At 37.8% G+C, this 19,657-nt stretch overlaps 1 protein-coding gene across 3 annotated transcripts in view; it reads left to right on the forward strand.

Moving 5' to 3' along the window:
* sgcd (sarcoglycan, delta (dystrophin-associated glycoprotein)) overlaps positions 1 to 19,657 on the forward strand; it is a 547,116-nt gene that overhangs the window by 391,717 nt on the left and 135,742 nt on the right. For all 3 annotated transcript variants that reach the window (XM_061962681.2, XM_061962678.2, XM_061962680.2), the window contains exon 3: positions 2,639 to 2,740. In XM_061962681.2, coding sequence (XP_061818665.1) covers positions 2,639 to 2,740 — 102 coding nt within the window. The remainder of the gene's footprint in view (positions 1 to 2,638; positions 2,741 to 19,657) is intronic.

The following is a 19,657-nucleotide window of genomic DNA, read 5'->3' on the forward strand; positions in this document are numbered from 1 at the left end:
GGATCATCTACAAAAATGTCAGTCAAAGATAGTTTGTGTGACAGGAGCGCATTTCTGTTGAGAAGCATCTACTGCAAAAATACAAAGATCCTCTACTTGAAAGGAGCGTGCTGCTGTACACTAGTCAGAGATCCTCTATTTGACGGGCGTATTCTGCTGTTTTTAAGGATCTACTGCAAAACTGCAAGTCAAATATCCACTCTATGGCAGCATTGTTCTGCTATTTTTAAGAATCTCCTACAAATCCCCACGTCAAAGATCCTCTGTATGACAGGAACACCACTGTTTTAAAACAGTATGATGAAGTGTTCTTCTGTTTTTAAGGATCTACTGCAAAACTGCTAGTCAAAGATTCTCTCTAGGACAGTACAGTTTTGCTGTTTTTCAGGATCTACTGCAAAATTGCAAGTCAAAGATTCATTATATGGCAGGAGTTATGCTGTTTTTAAGGATATACTGCAAAATTTCAAGTCAAAGATTCATTATTTAGCAGGAGTTTTGCTGTTTTTAAGGCTGTACTACAAAATCGCAAGTCAAATATCTTCTCTTATGCTGTTTTTAGGAATCTCCTACAAAACCACAGGTCTACGATCCTCTATATAACAGGAGTCCTGCTGTTTTTAAGGATCTACTGCAAAATTGCAAGTCAAAGATTCATTATATGGCAGGAGTTATGCTGTTTTTAAGGATATACTGCAAAATTTCAAGTCAAAGATTCATTATTTAGCAAGAGTTTTGCTGTTTTTAAGGCTGTACTACAAAATCGCAAGTCAAATATCTTCTCTTATGCTGTTTTTAGGAATCTCCTACAAAACCACAGGTCTACGATCCTCTATATAACAGGAGTCCTGCTGTTTTTAAGGATCTACTGCAAAATTGCAAGTCAAAGATTCATCATATGGCAGGAGTTCTGCTGTTTTTAAGGATATACTGCAAAATTTCAAGTCAAAGATTCATTATTTAGCAAGAGTTTTGCTGTTTTTAAGGCTCTACTACAAAATTGCAAGTCAAATATGTTCTCTTATGCTGTTTTTAGGAATCTCCTACAAAACCACAGGTCTATGATCCTCTATATAACAGGAGTCCTGCTGTTTTTAAGGATCTACTGCAAAATTGCAAGTCAAAGATTAATTATATGGCAGGAGTTCTGCTGTTTTTAAGGATATACTGCAAAATTTCAAGTCAAAGATTCATTATTTAGCAAAAGTTTTGCTGTTTTTAAGGCTCTACTACAAAATCGCAAGTCAAATATCTTCTCTTATGCTGTTTTTAGGAATCTCCTACAAAACCACAGGTCTACGATCCTCTATATAACACGGGTCCTGCTGTTTTTAAGGATCTATTTCAAAACCAAAGTCAACGATACCTCTGTATGACTGGAACACCACTGTTTTAATAGATACACTAGTCAGAGATTTTCTATATGACGATGTTCTTCTGTTTTTAAGAATCAACCGCAAAACTGCCAGACAAAGATGCACCCTATAATAGTACTATTGTGCTGTTTTTAGCGATCTACTACAAAATCGGAAGTCAAAGATCTTTTGAGTTTTACTGTTTTTAAAAACCTGCTGCAAAACGTGTGGTCAAAAATATTAGTCTACATGACAATTGCTGTTTTTAAGAACTTACAACAAAAACAAAAGGAAGTTAAATCCCCAAATATTGCTTGTTGTTCTGTATGTCAAGCCGGGTAAAACATGTTTTGGCAATTTCCAGGCTGATTTTAGTATTGTTTCCTGACATTATTAAAAAGTAATATGATATTTTTGTAAATGCAATAGATGAAGTGTCTCCATGACTTTGAAGTCTGACTCTCGGGGTATAAAATGTGTGAAATGGAATTGCATCCTCAGCAATTAGAGACAAAAGTAGGACAGCCGGATAAGAATGCGGGAGCTGTATTTGAATTATACCTCCTCTTTTTTTTTTTCCATCATCAAAGGTGAAAAAGCTTCAAAAAAACACCGGCGTGCTGTCTGTGACGGTCCACGGCACTAGCAGAATTTTAATGTTTGGCTCAGAAGACAGGGTGGTGTGTGTGTGTGTGTGTGGGGGGGGGGGGGGGCTGTAACACGGCTTGAAACTCATCCTCTGTTACGTTGGGATTTCACGGGTCTTGATCTCCATTTGCTCCTTTAGAACCCGAGGGATGAGCAAGACAGCGCTGTGGGGGGAACAAAGTGTTCCTCCATCACACGCACCGTCTTCTCATCCGGCAGGTGATGTCAAATATAAACCGCAGGATATAAAGTGACTGCCTAGCTCCGCCCACTGAATCTCCCTTGGCCATCGCTGCTTAATATCCTTTCTTGCAGCGCCACACACACACACACACACACACACAACGTGCAGCATTGTGCAGGGCATCCGTGACTCGACATGATGCTGCTCTTACTTTCGCTTTCTCTTTATGGCGTTCACAGAGGCCGATCCAATTCAAAGCAACCTGTATGGGAGGCCATGATAGGCTCCATAGAACTTTACTTGAGGCAAGGTTTCCCCATCCAAGTACACTAACGAGGGTGCCTGGTGAAGTGTCTACGTGTCATATGTCCAGTGTAATGTGTTTTTTTGTGATAATTCAACGGTTTCCTTTTAACACGTTCGGCCATCTTTTCTGGTTGTTTCCGCACAGGACGGCATGGGCAGCCTCAGAATAACAGAGAAGGGCGTCAAACTGGAGGGGGACTCGGAGTTCCTACAACCGCTCTATGCCAAAGAAATCAGGTCTAAGCCGGTAAGTCACTTTATTTCTTATTTTCATTAAACATATTATTCATTTTTTTCAAATATTTAATTAATTAATTTTTATTTTATATTTTCGCTATTAGTAAAAAAAATAATTATTTTTCTACAATTTATTTACATATTTATTTTATTCTAATTATTTTACATATTATATCCCTCCCCCACACACACACAATTTATTTTATAAATTATTATTTATTCTATCAAATGTTTAAATTATTATGTTAGGTACTGTATTATAATTTTCCCATATATTAATACAGTATTTTTCTAACTATAAGGCGCACTAAAAATCCTTTCATTTTCTCAAAAATCGACAGTGCGCCTTATAACCCGTATAAGAATTTTGGTTGTGCTTACCGCCCTCAAGCTATTTTATTTGGTGCATGGTAAAATGATAAGTCTGACCAGTAGATGGCAGTCACACATGAGAGATACGTGTAGACTGCAATATGATGGCAGTCACACATAAGAGATACGTGTGGACTGCAATGTGACTCAAGTAAACAAAAACCAAAATTGTATATGTTCCATTGAAAATATAGAACATTACATATTTATTTTCAATGGAACATATACAATTTTACACACAGATCTCAAAAATCGATCAAAATGTTTTAGTACGACTTTGGTAAGCTATGAAGCCGCCCCGCTTGATGGATTGTACTGTGCTTCAACATACGAGTATTATTATGGTGTGTGTATGAAGTAAGACCTATTATCTGGCGTTTTGTTTTGAAATATTATGCAAAAGCAACTTTTCTTACCTTCTGGTACCTGCTAAACTGTATTTGGGATCTGCATAAGTCCTGAAAATTTGCACGCGTCCGCCTTTGTAGTCGATAAGCTTCATCTTTTTCTCTATCTTCTTGTTATGGGACATTCATCCACCGCTGTTGCCATTTCTAATATAAAGTAGTGTAAAGTTCTTACTTATATCTGTCAGTAAATTCGCCATGAAAACGCTAAAACATACCGGTGTAGTGAGTTTACGTTATTCACCCAAGGAACTTTAGTTATTAGAGAGTTCCGGTCGGACGGTTTTTCACGGGACACATTTACGGAGTTGTTGTTGCACTAGTGAGCCACGGATGAGGAGATGCGGCTCCGTTATTGATTTAAGTAAAGTCTGAATGTCATTAATCAAATCAAATCAAATCAACTTTATTTATAAAGCACATTTAAAATTTACTACAGGGGTAGCCAAAGTGCTGTACAATGGGCAGGTTAAAAGATAATACGAGTACCGAGCAAACAAAACACAACACAAACAGAACACGATAAAAAATAAATAGATAAAATAGAATAAATAAAAACATAAAAACAGGTTCACAGCAGGTGTATTATGGGGCGCCATTGCAGGATGGATATCACTCAGTGTTAAAAGCCATGGAATAAAAGTATGTTTTTAAGAGAGATTTAAAAACAGGAAGAGAGGAGGCTTGTCTAACACTCAGAGGTAGGTCGTTCCAGAGCTTGGGAGCAGCAACGGCGAAAGCTCTGTCACCTCTAAGCTTCAGCCTTGTGTCAGGGACCGTCAGTAGCAGCTGATCGGCTGATCTTAGGGATCGGGTGGGGCAGTAAGGCTGAAGGAGGTCGGAGAGATAGGTTGGCGCGAGGTTGTTTAGACATTTAAAAACAAATAAAAGGAGTTTAAAATTGATTCGATAACGCACAGGGAGCCAGTGAGGGGACGCTATTATAGGGGTGATGTGCTCACGTCTGCGGGTCTGTGTTAGCAGACGAGCAGCAGAGCATTAAAACAGTTAGCTCCATCTTTTGACACTTCTTCCACTCCCGTCCTTGCACGCTACACCGCCACAACAAAGATGACGCGGAGAAGACGCTGCCGAAGGTGAGCCACGTAAATAAGACCGCCCATAAAACAGCGCATCCTGAAGCGACTGTCAGAAAGCGGCTTGAAGATGATCTGTAAAACATCATCTATGCAACATTTTGACCAAATAACCACCATTACATGTTATATAGACCACAAGGAAGTGTTTTAAAATAATATAACCCCTTTAATGTTCCTTATAATCCGGTTCGCCCGTATAAAAATAGACCTGACTAGACCCAAACATCGGCAGTGCGCCTTATAATCTGGTGCGCCCTATGACCCGGAATATATGGTACCTGTATTTTTTATTTGTATTTTAGATTACTTATTTTATACAATTCGTACCTAATTATTTCACATATTTCTTTTTTCCAATACATGCATAAAATAACTATTTATAAATGTATTTTCATTTGTTGAACCAGAACGATTAAAAGCAACGGTTGTGTTACAGTTAATGTGGCCTGACTCCGTCAAGAACTGGTTTACAGCAGGTTCCTGCTCTGCAGCACAAAAAGAAAACACGTTCAAAACAAGAAACCCACGTAGGCAACGAGAGACATCATGCTTGCATCACGTCCACACATACTTCAGTCCAGGTCTGTCAGTGCTCACTGGGGAAGCTCTCCAGCAGAAGCCTTCTGTATTCCTAATGTGGAAGGGAATGGTGTATTATAAGCCGGGACAAAGACAAGTTCTTGTGATCCGGGCGTGTCCACTGCTCACAGTCGGAATGAGGGCACTCAGAGCTTAGACACAGAGAGTTATTTTTGATCTTGAGTAGACATTGACGGCATGATCGTTCATGTAATATAGGACAATTGCCTGAGAGAGTACAGACCAGTGATGAACCCAATCAGAAAGTCTTCTATGAATCTTGTAGACTCTGGTATATGCCACATCATTAGTGGCAAGTGTCCAAACGTTGGGACGGTATTATACAGTTGACAAAATTATGGCATGTAAATAGGTTTTTAGAAATAGAACGTGACAGGTACAGTACAGTCGGATTTTATTGTAAATATACAGGTTTTGTTTTTTTTATGTTCAGGCTGTGCTCTGTGTAGGGAGACATAAATCCATCCATCCATCCATTTCCTACCGCTTATTCCATTCGGGGTCGCGGGGGGGCGCTGGAGCCTATCTCAGTTAGTTTGTTGCTGTAGAAAGTGTTTAAATGGCCAGAATTATTGATTTAGATGTACATAAAAGCTTCTTGGGTGAGGGAAAGTGCATGCTTCCAGTCTTTTTTTACATTGATCGTAAGGGGGTTATTGTCAAGACTTGGACAGTGAGGGTTTTGTTTTCCCGAGATGCAAGTAAAGCTGAATCGGACATGGCTTGGAGGTGAGTACATATTTATTAAAACACTAACAGACTACAAAAAAGGAAGCAAACAAAAGGCGCGCTCAATGGCGGAGAACAAACTTGACTAATGAAACAAAACTTGCACAAAGGCAGAAACTATGAACAATAAACAAAAACTTACTTGGCATGGAACTATGGTAACATGAAGACAAAACGAGGTAGCAGGGGTGTCAGAAGTAGCATGGTATGATAAGATAGATAATGTCACCAGGATGAACAACAGAAACAGACCGGCTTAAATAGCAGTGACATGATCAGTGAAAACAGGTGCGTGACTCAAAACGTGAAACAGGTGCGTGACATGACAGGTGAAAACTAATGGGTTGCTATGGTGACAAAACAAACAAAAGTGCACAAAGAGTCCAAAAACAAAACCGAACATGAGTAAAACAAAACATGATCACACAGACATGACAGTTATCCCTCAACCAGGTGTCCGGGTGTGGAGGGGGGCGTGGCCTGCGGGCCTGCCGCGGAACATGGTGTTGCCAGGACCGGCCTCGAAGACAGCGACAGGTGTGTAGATAACCAGGCCCACCTGGGCTATCTAATCACCTTTCGCCTTTATTAGCAGCAGCCGTGATGAGACGAGTAGTTGGAGTTGGAGGTGCTGCTGAGCGGACGCAGGAGAGAAAGACACTATGCACTATTATATGAAAATAAAACACTGTTATACCCGGAATTCCTGGCTTGTTGGGCGCCAAATGTAGAAGTTGCCCTCTAGTGGGTTCTTCAGACCACCACACACTGCCAGGAGAGCCAGGAATTCCGGGTATAACACTTTTTTATTTTCATATAATATTGCAAAGTCTTTTGCTTTTCAGCAAAGTGTCTTTCTCTCCTGCGTCCGCTCAGCAGCACCTCCAACTCCAACTACTCGTCTCATCACGGCTGCTGCTAATAAAGGCGACATGTGATTAGATAACCAGGCCCACCTGGGCCATCTACGCACCTGTCGCTGTCTTCGAGGCCGGTCCTGGCAACACCCCGTTCCGCGGCAGGACCGCTTTGGGCTTTGACAATCGAGTGACAGCTTAGATGGTAAATGAGTTATACTTGTATAGCCGGTTTCTACCTTCGAGGTACTCAAAGCGCTTTGACACTATTTCCACATTCACCCATTCACACACACATTCACACACTGATGGCGGGAGCTGCCATGCAAGGCGCTAACCAGCACCCATCAGGAGCAAGGGTGAAGTGTCTTGCTCAAGACGGGGACGTGACTAGGTTGGTTGAAGCTGGGGATCGAACCAGGAACCCTCAGGTTGCTGGCACGGTCACTCTCCCAACCGCGCCACGCCGTCCCCAGCTTAGAGTTAGTTGTGCTTGGATTTAGATCAGAGTAGTAGATGACCGTGTCATCTGCGTACGATAAACAATTTGAACAGTTACAGACCACATGGAGATCATTGACGTAAAGAAGAAAAAGCAGGGGACCAAGAGTACTGCCTTGTGGCACACCCATTTTGAATTCAACAGGTGGTGTTGACAATCTGCGATTTATTTCCGAGATAAGATGATATTGGTTGAATTACCGATGAAGAAACATGAAATGAGCTGAGCTTGTTTAGCAGAGTCTGATGGTTTACTGCGTCAAAAGCTTTCCTCTTCTTTTCTCCATGTATATAAACGACCTGCCATCTGTATGCGAGGATGTTAATATCCATATTTATGAAGATGTCATGGCTATTTATACTTGGGGGGGGGGGGGGGGGGACGCTGAAACGGTTGCTAAAAAACTTACAGCAGCCATGGAGAAGGTGGCAAGATGGCTACATGACTCTAGTCTTACATGAAACATTAAGAAAACGGCAACAATGTATTTTATAAACTAATATAAAACGTCATCCCTCCCAAATATAACTGTTGATAAGGAAATAATACTAACTGTTAGTGAATATCGTTACCTGGATGTCATTTTAGACCCAACACTTGGCTTTAAAAAACATATCAAATAGATGTGCCAGAGTCTTAAGTACAACATAAAAATAGTTCAAATGTATCAGGAATTCATTAAAACTGGATGCAGCTCGAACTTATTTTAATGCAATGATTACGTCTTGTTTTTATTATTGTACGACATGTTGGTCCCAGGCAAGCAAAATGACACTGAGGCCATTGGAGACTTTGCACAAACAATCACTCAAAATCCTTGACCGAAAACCACAGCACCACCATCACTGTTTAGTTCTCCAACAATATGGATTGTTAAATGTTGTCAACATTCAAAGATTAGCATCAATACGAATCGCCCATCGAATCCTAAATAACACTGCACCAGCGCCACTTAAGCACTTTGTCCAGTTTACATCTGCTGTGACAACTAGAAACACACAAGCCTCCACCAGGGGGCAGTGTAGCGCACCCAGATGTAAAACCTATTTTGCACAATCATCCTTTTCAAATAAAGCGATAAAGGAATGGAACGACCTCACAAGAAACGTGTAAAGTCAAACAGATTACTCTTTATTCCCAGTCGAACTTAAAAAGTGGCTTTGGAGCAATCAAAGCTGCTCACACGGTCACTGAGGTGGGCACTATGTTTGACCCTCAAGTCACCTTAATGTGTATTATTTTTAAGCATGAGAACATTTTGTTGTGAGGTGTGTTTGTTAAAATCATGGTTGTTTTTTGCAATTGATGACATATGTGAACAAGAGCATGTATTGTCTATGTGATAATGTAAATTAGAGGTGTGGTTGTAATATATAAGTATGTGTCAATGAAAGGGCATTTTATGACTTTTCTTAATTTGTTTACATGCGATAGTATAGTTTTATTGTTATATTGTATTGCATGTTTTTGTAGATTTTTATTTTAGGTAACCAGGGACTGCAGATGGAAATTAGCTATTTATATATTTGATCTTAATGTCTCTGTGCATTGTCCCTTCAAATGAAGACTAAACTAAACTAAACTATATGACCTTTGTTTAATGCTGACCCGATGTCTTTCTGTGAACAATAATAATGGGTAGAATTGTTGGAACTGAAGCCGTGTCACGGAGAGCCTAATGCAGAAATGAACCAATTGATTAAAAAGAGGTATGAAACTAGCAGCGTGAGTCTTCAAAAAGGTCATGTTTGGATTGTTTACATCATAAGAATGTGAACTACTTAAGGAACACAACGTTTGACAGACCTGTGTAAATGCAAGATGTGATGATGCAGATTGGGTTTCTGTCATATCATTTGCGGGTGTAAATTATTATTGATGATATTACTTTTTGTCAGGAAATATTTTACATTTTTTATTACTAATTTATTACATGTTTAAATAATTACTTTACATATTATATTTTTCTAATATATTTGTACCTATATTATTGTTTTTATTATATTTTAGATTGCCTATTTTTAATGAAAGGTTTACCTAATTATTAGAATGGTTTGCAATATATTCACTCATGTATTTATTAAATGCATTACTATTGATATCATTGTTAAGGAATTAATTTACTTACAAATGTTCCCTAATATATATATTCATTCATACATATTAAATTATGTAATTTTTTTTACATGTTTTAATAAATACTTTACATAATATTTTTCCCCATTGAATTGTTTACATCATAAGAATGTGAACTACTTAAGGAACACAACATTTGACAGACCTGTGTAAATGCAAGATGTGATGATGCAGATTGGGTTTCTGTCATATCATTTGCGGGTGTAAATTATTATTGATATTATTACTTTTTGTCAGGAAATATTTTACATTTTTTATTACTAATTTATTACATGTTTAAATAATTACTTTACATATTATTTTCCCCCGATTTTGTTATAGTTATTATTTATTTTGTACAATGTTTAAATAATTATTGTACATATTATATTTTTCTAATATATTTGTACCTATATTATTATTTTTATTATATTTTAGATTGCCTATTTTTAATGAAAGGTTTACCTAATTATTAGAATGGTTTGCAATGTATTCACTCATGTATTTATTAAATGCATTACTATTGATATCATTGTTAAGGAATTAATTTACTTACAAATGTTCCCTAATATATATATTCATTCATACATATTAAATTATGTAATTTTTTTTACATGTTTTAATAAATACTTTACATAATATTTTTCCCCATTGAATTGTTTACATCATAAGAATGTGAACTACTTAAGGAACACAACATTTGACAGACCTGTGTAAATGCAAGATGTGATGATACAGATTGGGTTTCTGTCATATAATTTGCGGATGTAAATTATTATTGATATTATTACTTTTTGTCAGGAAATATTTTAAATGTTTTATTACTAATTTATTACATGTTTAAATAATTACTTTAGATATTATTTTCCCCCAATGTTGTTATAGTTATTATTTATTGTGTACAATGTTTAAATAATTATTGTACATATAATATTTTTGTAATATGTTTGTACCTATATTATTATTTTTATTATATTTTAGATTGCCTATTTTTAATGAAAGGTTTACCTAATTATTAGAATGGTTTGCAATATATTCACTCATGTATTTATTAAATGCATTACTATTGATATCATTGTTAAGGAATTATTTTACTTACAAATTTCCCCTAATATATATATTTATTCATACATATTAAATTATGTAATTTTTTTTACATGTTTTAATAAATACTTTACATAATATTTTTCCCCATTGGATTGTTTACATCATAAGAATGTGAACTACTTAAGAAACACAACGTTTGACAGACCTCTGTAAATGCAAGATGTGATGATGCAGATTGGGTTTCTGTCATATCATTTGCGGATGTAAATTATTATTGATATTATTACTTTTTGTCAGGAATTTTTTTTTTTTTTATTACTAATTTATTACATGTTTAAATAATTACTTTACATATTATTTTCCCCCAATTTTGTTATAGTTATTATTTATTTTGTACAATGTATAAATAATTATTGTACATATTATATTTTTCTAATATATTTGTACCTATATTATTATTTTTATTACATTTTAGATTGCCTATTTTTAATGAAAGGTTTACCTAATTATTAGAATGGTTGGCAATATATTCACTCATGTATTTATTAATTGCATTACTATTGATATCATTGTTAAGGGATTATTTTACTCACAAATTTTCCCTAATATATATATTTATTCATACATATTATATTATTACATTTTTTACATGTTTTAATAAATATTTTACATATTATTTCCCCCAAAATATATGTAGTAATATATTTTTGTTATGTTCAAATATTTTAATAAAGTTTTAGACAAATAGATTTTTCCCCAGACGTACAGTATGTATCAATATATGTATGTCATAATCACTTATTTATTTATTTATTTTAATAATTATTTGGTATAACATTTGTTCACAAATATATGTATTAATATATGTGCTGTATCATCTAATTTATTACATTTGTAAAGAATTACTTTTTTTTCATATCTTGACCATCTTGCAGCTTAATATTTTATTCATACCTTTATTTTATGTATACCTACATTACCCTTTCCATCCTTACCCTTTCCATCCTTTATAACTGAGCTACTGTGTGGAACAATTTCCCTTGTGGATCAATAAAGTTTGTCTAAGTCTAAGTCTAAATAGGGCAGACAAATCATAAACAACCCTTGCGGTGCAGTTGTACACAACAACAGTTACATTTGTCAATTTTAGTCAGATTTTTTTAAAAAATGCAATTGCCAAAAAGAGTAGCACAATACTCGGCTATAAGAGCGACTACTACACGCATTCTAAAAGTTAATCACTAACCAAGAGATATTAGGAGGGGGGAGGAAAGCAATTTCTGGCCTGGCTGCACTTTAAATTACAATTCAATGTTAAACTAATGTGCCAAAACAAAGAGTCAAGCAATGGATTCTTATTTATTTCTTATTTTCTTCACAGTTGTTCTTTTTTTTTCCCTGAGCAAACTGCACGGAGGTTGCGGAGGTTTCGGTTCACCCTCGAAGCAGCCTCAAATGAAAAGATGTACAAATGTACAAAAGAGACACTTTTCTTTCTTCTTGGTATGTCTGCATCCTGCTGGGACAAACATGCTCTGTTGCTATGGTAACGAGAGATGATTTGAGGGGAAATGGCTCATTTGACAGACCAAACGTTGTGTCCATGTTGATACTCCTAAAAGTCAAGTAAAGGAACCCTGCAGTGTCATATTGTTGCACTCCAGTCCTGTAGGTGGTGTCAATGTGTTACAAAGTGTTTGGATTTCCAGGCTATATTGAATGAATACGTCAAATTTGCCAAAATATATGGTATTAGGTTTTTTTTGGAATATTTTGAGATTATCTTGCTGCTCTTTAAATCAGCCTAAAAATGTCAAAGCTACACAAACTTTGACACATGTGTAGATCGGTAGTTAAAATTGTTGCTCCTATATGTCCAGGGTCCGACTTCCTGCCCGAGTACAGCTGGGATAGGCTCCAGCCGCCCCTGCGACGCCGAGAGGGACAAGCGGTAGAAAATGGATGGATGAATGGATGGCTTTCAATTCAAGTTTGTCCACCAGATGGGGCTAGTTTTTCCCGTTTAAAGCATGCAGCAAGTGTGCTTTTATCATTTTCCTCAAGGTTGCTTTGCTATTAATATGCAAAGTGTGTCACTATTAATGTTGGCTAAGTTATATATTTTAAAAAAAAAGTGTGAATTAATTATTACATCAAGAATATTTGTAAAAATACAATTAATGTTTTATACACACAGTACACACCTTCTCATTTCAATGGGTTTTCTTTATTTTCATGACTATTTACTTTGTAGATTGTCACTGAAGGCATCACAACTTTACGACATCTTTATGTGCTCGACGCCTCAATCATTGGTATGTTTTCATCTACAAAACCATTCTGGGTATCACTCCATCTTATCTGTCTTGTCTTTTAACAAAGAAACAAGGAAGTCACAATCTTCGTTCAATGAATGTTCTGCAATTTGTCGTCCCCAAAGTAAGAACTGAACTGGGCAAGAAAGCATTTAGGTTTTCAGCACCGAAGGCTTGGAATAACCTACAATCGAACATTAAACTTCAAACCCTAGTTACGTTGAATGAGTTTAAAGCTTCTGTGAAAGGATTGCAGTCTACCTTGTCTGTATGCACATGTGTCATGTGAGCAAGTTTTAATGTTGTAAATGTGATGTTTTATGTATTTGTTTACTGTTTTTAATGTAACCTTGCTGCTGCCCTCTTGGCCAGGTCTCCCTTGGAAAAGAGATCTTTGATCTCAATGGGATTTTACCTGGTTAAATAAAGGCTAATAAATAATAACTATGAATTAACACATGTGGAGGTGAAATAACTGAAAACATGTTTTATTTTCTAGTTTCTTCCAAATAGCCACCCTTTGCTCTGATTACTTTTTCGCGCACTCATGGCATTCTCTTGATGAGCTTCAAGCACACCTGTGAAGTGAAAACCATTTCAGGTGAGTACCTCTTGAAGCTCATCGTGAGAATGCCATGAGTGAGGTGGGCGGGTGGGGGGGGGGGCGGTGTTTGGTGGTAGCAGGGGTGTATATTGTAGCGTCCCGGAAGAGTTAGTGCTGCAAGGGGTTCTGGGTATTTGTTCTGTTGTGTTTATGTTGTGTTATAATAATAATAATAATAATACCTGGGATTTATATAGCGCTTTTCTAAGTACCCAAAGTTGCTTTACATGTAGAACCCATCATTCATTCACACCTGGTGGTGGTAAGCTACTTTCATAGCCACAGCTGCCCTGGGGTAGACTGACGGAAGCGTGGCTGCAATTTGCGCCAACGGCCCCTCCGACCACCACCTATCATTCATCATTCAATTCATCATTCAATTCACCGGTGTGAATGGTGAAGTGTCCCGCCCAAGGACACAACGGCACCGATTTTTGGATGGTAAGAGGCGGGGAGCGAACCTGCAACCCTCAGGTTTCTGGCACGGTTGCTCTACCCACTACGCCATGCCGTGTTGCGGTGCGGATGTTCTCCCGAAACGTGTTTGTCATTCTTGTTTGGTGTGGGTTCACAGTGTGGTGCATAATTGTAACAGTGTTAAAGTTGTTTATACGGCCACCCTCAGTGTGACCTGTATGGATGCTAATCAAGTATACGTTGCATTCACTTATGTGTGTGTGTAAAAGCTGCATATATTATGTGACTTGGCCGGCACGCTGTTTGTATAGAGGAAATACGGACGTGACGACAGGTTGTAGAGGACGCTAAAGGCAGTGCCTTTAAGGCACTCCCCCAATATTGTTGTCCCGGTGGAAATCGGGAGAAATTCGGGAGAATGGTTGCCCCGGGAGATTTTCGGGAGGGGCACTGAAATTCGTGAGTCTCCCGGTAAAATTGGGAGGGTTGGCAAGTATGCCCTTATTATGAAAAACACAAATGTCCACTGCAGAGGATGCTTACATTAAAAAAAAAAAAAAAAAAGAATATTAATTAAAACAATTTTTTGTTTTTCCAGACTTTTTTTTCGTCAACAAATGAGTGATGATATTTAGGAACCTCCCGACAACGTTTTAATGCATAGTCCCATGGTTGAAATATGAGCCTGTCCAATGAGAGCATCACCACTGAAAAGCTGCCCAATCACAGGAAGGTACGACTTAAGCAGGAAGTACGACGACGTAAAAGGATGCACGGACTTTGTTGTTCCAACAGTGTTCAACATACTTGCACGCCTTGTCCAACTTGAATTAAATTACACATACTTTTTAGTATTCAAAACGTTTAAGGAGTGTGGCGTTATCAGCAGCATACACGCAAATGCCGCGCTATAAGCAAAGCCACAAGAGTCAGGGCGTTATCTCTGACCAAGATGTCGGCTGAGGAAGCATGATTAGTCGGCCGCAGACGGAGCGTAGCGGGCCTGACGTGCGCCACATTAAAGGACAGAGCATTAATAGTGGAACGGCGTCTACTTTTTTGCATTTATTCAGGATTACTAAAGACATTCCAGCTAGTAGCAACTGATGCTAACACGCTCGGTTTCAATCGAGGGACTATAAACTCATATTTTTGCTGGGCATTTTTATGCTTATTCAGTTTAACTTTATACTATAGAACAGGGATGCCCACACTTTTCAGCAGGCGAGCTACTTTTTAAATGACCGAGTCGAAGGGATCTACCTCATTCATATATATATAATTTATATTTATTTATTTATGAAAGAGACGTTTTTGTTAACAAGTTAAAAGGTGTTTAATGATAATACAAGCATGCTTAACACATGTGGGTTCCTTTCTTTCCTGAAGACAAGAATATAAGTTGGTCAGTGACGTGCGGTCACTGGAGGCAGGTGAGGCGGGGCCTCACCTGCCATCATGGAAAGAAAAAAAATGCAAAAAGAAAAAAAATTTATTCAATTGTTATATGTATTCAGTGATTATACTATAAAGTTATTTTCCATTTAACTTCACCAGTTTTACATTATTTTTATTCAAAATCGCTGAATTTTCACATTTGCCGTTGAAATACTGAGAAGAGACGGTGCGGTGATCAGCAGCCAGTTGAGGCACGTCACTCAGTGCCTCAACATGGATTGCGGACTCGGCTAACTGCTGGCCTGCTGTGCAGTGAGACCGTATTGCTATATGAATTATATTATACATTTCCATAGTTTAGTTAGCTGAGGTATATAATGTTCAGTGTATTTTGTCAACAACTGTATGTGTGTAACGTATTTCTTGTGCTGAGCAATCATAAAACTGCTGCGAAGACGCACTGTATGAGGCTCGCAGTAATCCCGCCTCCTGGTGCCGGTTAATGCATCCCCGCTGCAGAATGCACCCCCCGACTGGAGCGCCACACCAACCAAAGCCCACACCCAAACCCTCCACGTGCAAGACCGAATCCACCCAAAAAAAGTCACTTAACAAGAAGCCAAAAAGTGCAAAAACAACAATGCTCGCGCCGGAGGAGCCGTGAACGACTGCAGGAACACAACATTAGGTACACCTGCAGACTGCAGCACTGATTTCATATTTCATTCATTCACAACTCCTCCAACACGAACACCACTGTTCCCGCACTTATAAGTAAAGGTAAGACCATAATAACGTTTTTTTTTTATTAAATGTGCTTTTTTGTGTGCTACAGTTTGTATGTGTAAAGTTAAAGTTAAGTTAAAGTACCAATGATTGTCACACACACACACTATGTGTGGTGAAATTAGTCCTCTGCATTTGACCCATCCCCTTGTTCACCCCCTGGGAGGTGAGGGGAGCAGTGGGCAGCAGCGGCGCCGCGCCCGGGAATAATTTTTGGTGATTTAACCCCCAATTCCAACCCTTGATGCTGAGTGCCAAGCAGGGAAGAATGCTGGTATGAGCTTTTAAACATAACCCGTTAACTGCTGCCAATCAAATGGTGAAAAAGATACTCTTTAGGGTTCATATGTTTGTAAATCTGACTGTGATGAAGTCAGTGCCTCACCAGCCATCAACCTCACCGCACATCACTGAAGTTGGTGTATTACCTGATTCTGATGACTTGCATTGATTGGAATCAGACAGTAGTGCTGACAACGTCCACATTTAATGGAGGAGAAAAAAAGTCCTCCTTTCTGTCCAATAACACATGAAAGTGGTTGCTTTTTGCCATCTTATTTATCCAGCTTCCATTTTTTTATTGACATCCAGCATCAGACATTCCTATCCATTACATCATATCTGCCCTAAATGTCAAAATATTTTTGTTTATATCCCACCCATACCACCCAACCCCCCCCCCCCCCCCAAAAAAGAAAGAAACAACAAAAAAACAAAGTAATATCTACAAATACATCAATTAAATAGACAAAGAAAAAAATAATAATAATAATAATACATTAATAATAATAGTAATCAGAAATCAAATAAAATATAAACAGATATATATATATATATATATATATATATATATATATATATATATATATATATATATATATATATATATATATATATACCCACACATACATATATATAAATATATACATACATATATATATATATATATATATACATACATACATATACACATATAGGGAGTAATCCCTTTTTTTTTTTTTTTTTTTTTGCAATACAATCACTAATTCGAAAAATTAAAGTCAGGTTTATGGGGCGTGACATAGTTGACCCAATTTTCCCAGTATGAAGTAAATTTCTCCAATTTATAATTAATAGAGGCGGTTATCTTCTCCATTTTATATATGTCCATTGTTGTTTCCATCCATTGCTTCAAAGTTGGGCTCTCCTGGGATATCCATTTAATGGTCTTTTTACAAGCCACCAGTAGGATATTCATTAAGTGTTTATCTTTCTTCAGCCAGTCCTGAGGTACATGTCCAAAAAACAAAGTTTTACTTTCAAAATATCCTGTAGAGCTTGGTGTATCTCTTTCCAATAGTCCTTTATGGTGGAGCAGTCCCAGAAAACATGGTAGTGGTTTGCATTTGAATTCCCACAATTTCTCCAGCAGGCAGGAGAGTTGTTATCAATATCCAGCTTCCATACTCCTTCTCATACACTTTACAAGAAATACATTGGCGGCAAACTCCGTGGCTTGCGGGCTTGTGCACGCCAGCTTTCTGAGACTCTTATTTTGTTAGCGCAGGCAGGATAGAGCAGCGCTTTTGTTGTGAAGACAGGAACTATGTGGTCAGTTTTTAGGCTTTTGACAGGAGGAATGGTTGAAATAAAAAACTGTTTCTCGCATCCCTGACGGTCTTTTTTTCCTTCACACTGAGCTCGCAGCAGCCAGCGTCATCTCACAAGACCCTCGGGTGCCGTGAATGTCAATCAAGTGACGGAAGTGACGTCATAGTGAAGATTTCTGATCGCTCATTTTTAGGACTATTTTTTTCAACGCCTAGTTGGCGATCGACTGACACATCCTCCGCGATCGACCGGTTGCTCGCGATCGACGTAATGTGCACGCCTGCTATAGAATATATGATTTGAACCTGAGTCTTAGGCCCCTTCTACACTAAGCCGGCTAAGGTTATCCAGGGTAAATCCCACCTAACCTTATCCTTGTCCACACACACACAATGGTCGTTTAAGACGCCCTCCCCCCCTCCAACAGCCGGCGCAACGCGACCTAGTACGCATGCGGGGAAAATGCGCACGTCATAGTCACCTCCAGTGTTGCTTTGTGTGCAAGTTCTTAATTTTAACTTATCTGAACAATATCCAGTGTTGTGGTATTTCAATTACCGTATTTTTCGGAGTATAAGTCGCACCGGAGTATAAGTCGCACCTGCCGAAAATGCATAATAAAGAAGGAAAATAAAACATATATAAGTCGCACTGGAGTATAAGTCGCTTTTTTTGGGGAAATGTATTTGATAAAACCCAACACCAAGAATAGACATTTGAAAGGCAATTTAAAATAAATAAAGAATAGTGAACAACAGGCTGAATAAGTGTACGTTATATGAGGCATAAATAACCAACTGAGAACGTGCCTGGTATGTTAACGTAACATATTATGGTAAGAGTCATTCAAATAACTATAACATATAGAACATGCTATACGTTTACCAAACAATCTGTCACTCCTAATCGCTAAATCCCATGAAATCTTATGCGTCTAGTGTCTTACGTGAATGAGCTAAATAATATTATTTGTGGGCATGTGTTACTCTGCTGCTTGGGTCGGCAACCCTCGGCTATTTCGCACCGCCCTAGTGACTCCCTGGAGCTTTTTCAAAAATGTATGAAAATGGAAACAAATATATTTATTGTTTTAATATAGTGTTTATAGGAGGACAAACATGACACAAACCTGCCTAATTGTATAAATACCATTGTTAATGTTATACATGCTTCACTGATGAGAGTATTTGGCGTATCGTCCTACCAATTGAACTCAACGTAGTTTGTTTACATGTATAACTTTCACCGACTCTCCCACGGAAAGACGTGTTTTATGCCACTCCTTATTTGTCTCATTTTGTCCACCAAACTTTATATGCTGTGTGTGAATGCACAAAGGTGAGCTTTGTTGACGTTATTGACTTGTGTGGAGTGCTAATCAGGCATATTTGGTCAGTGCATGACAGCAAGCTAATCGATGCTAACATGCTATTTAGGCTAGCTGTATGTACATATTGCATCATTACGCCTCGTTTGTAGGTATATTTAAACTCATTCAATTTCCTTTACTTATGTCCTCTGTGTATTTAATTGATATTTGCATGTCTCTTGACACATTATCTGTATGTAATATTGGCCGCATTTCTGATAGTTGTTAGTGCGCCATGTTGTTCCAGACCACAGCAAACGTTACCCAGCTCGCAAAGATTGTAATAAATCCATTAGAAGAAGACAGCCTGCCGTTTCCTTTAACTTGGACACACACATCTGTACCTTTGGCCATTCTAAGACAGTCATTTCCAGGAGTTATCTCACCCTCTGAGCAGCCTCTGATTTACGAATGTTTTCCAATGTTGTAAAAATGTGTAGAACAAATATTACATTTCGACATTTCTGTCAACCAAGATTTGCGTCAGCCTTCGACGCAGTCATTTTGATAGTAGGCTAAAATAGCTAATATAGACACTAAAATCATGTGTTGCCTTCATTATAAGACTTATATATAGCTTTTAATTTTTTGGGGCTCCAGACAGAGGTTTTTTTTTTGTATTTTTGGTCATTTCAACATTTTGGGTTGCCGACCCCTGCACTAGCCTTTTGTTTCTGCTGTTAAAGAATGTAACTATTCGGCTTACACGCCGCCTTCTA

The sequence above is a fragment of the Nerophis lumbriciformis genome, linkage group LG09 (assembly GCF_033978685.3).
Source record: "Nerophis lumbriciformis linkage group LG09, RoL_Nlum_v2.1, whole genome shotgun sequence".
Taxonomy (NCBI): Eukaryota; Metazoa; Chordata; class Actinopteri; order Syngnathiformes; family Syngnathidae; genus Nerophis; species Nerophis lumbriciformis.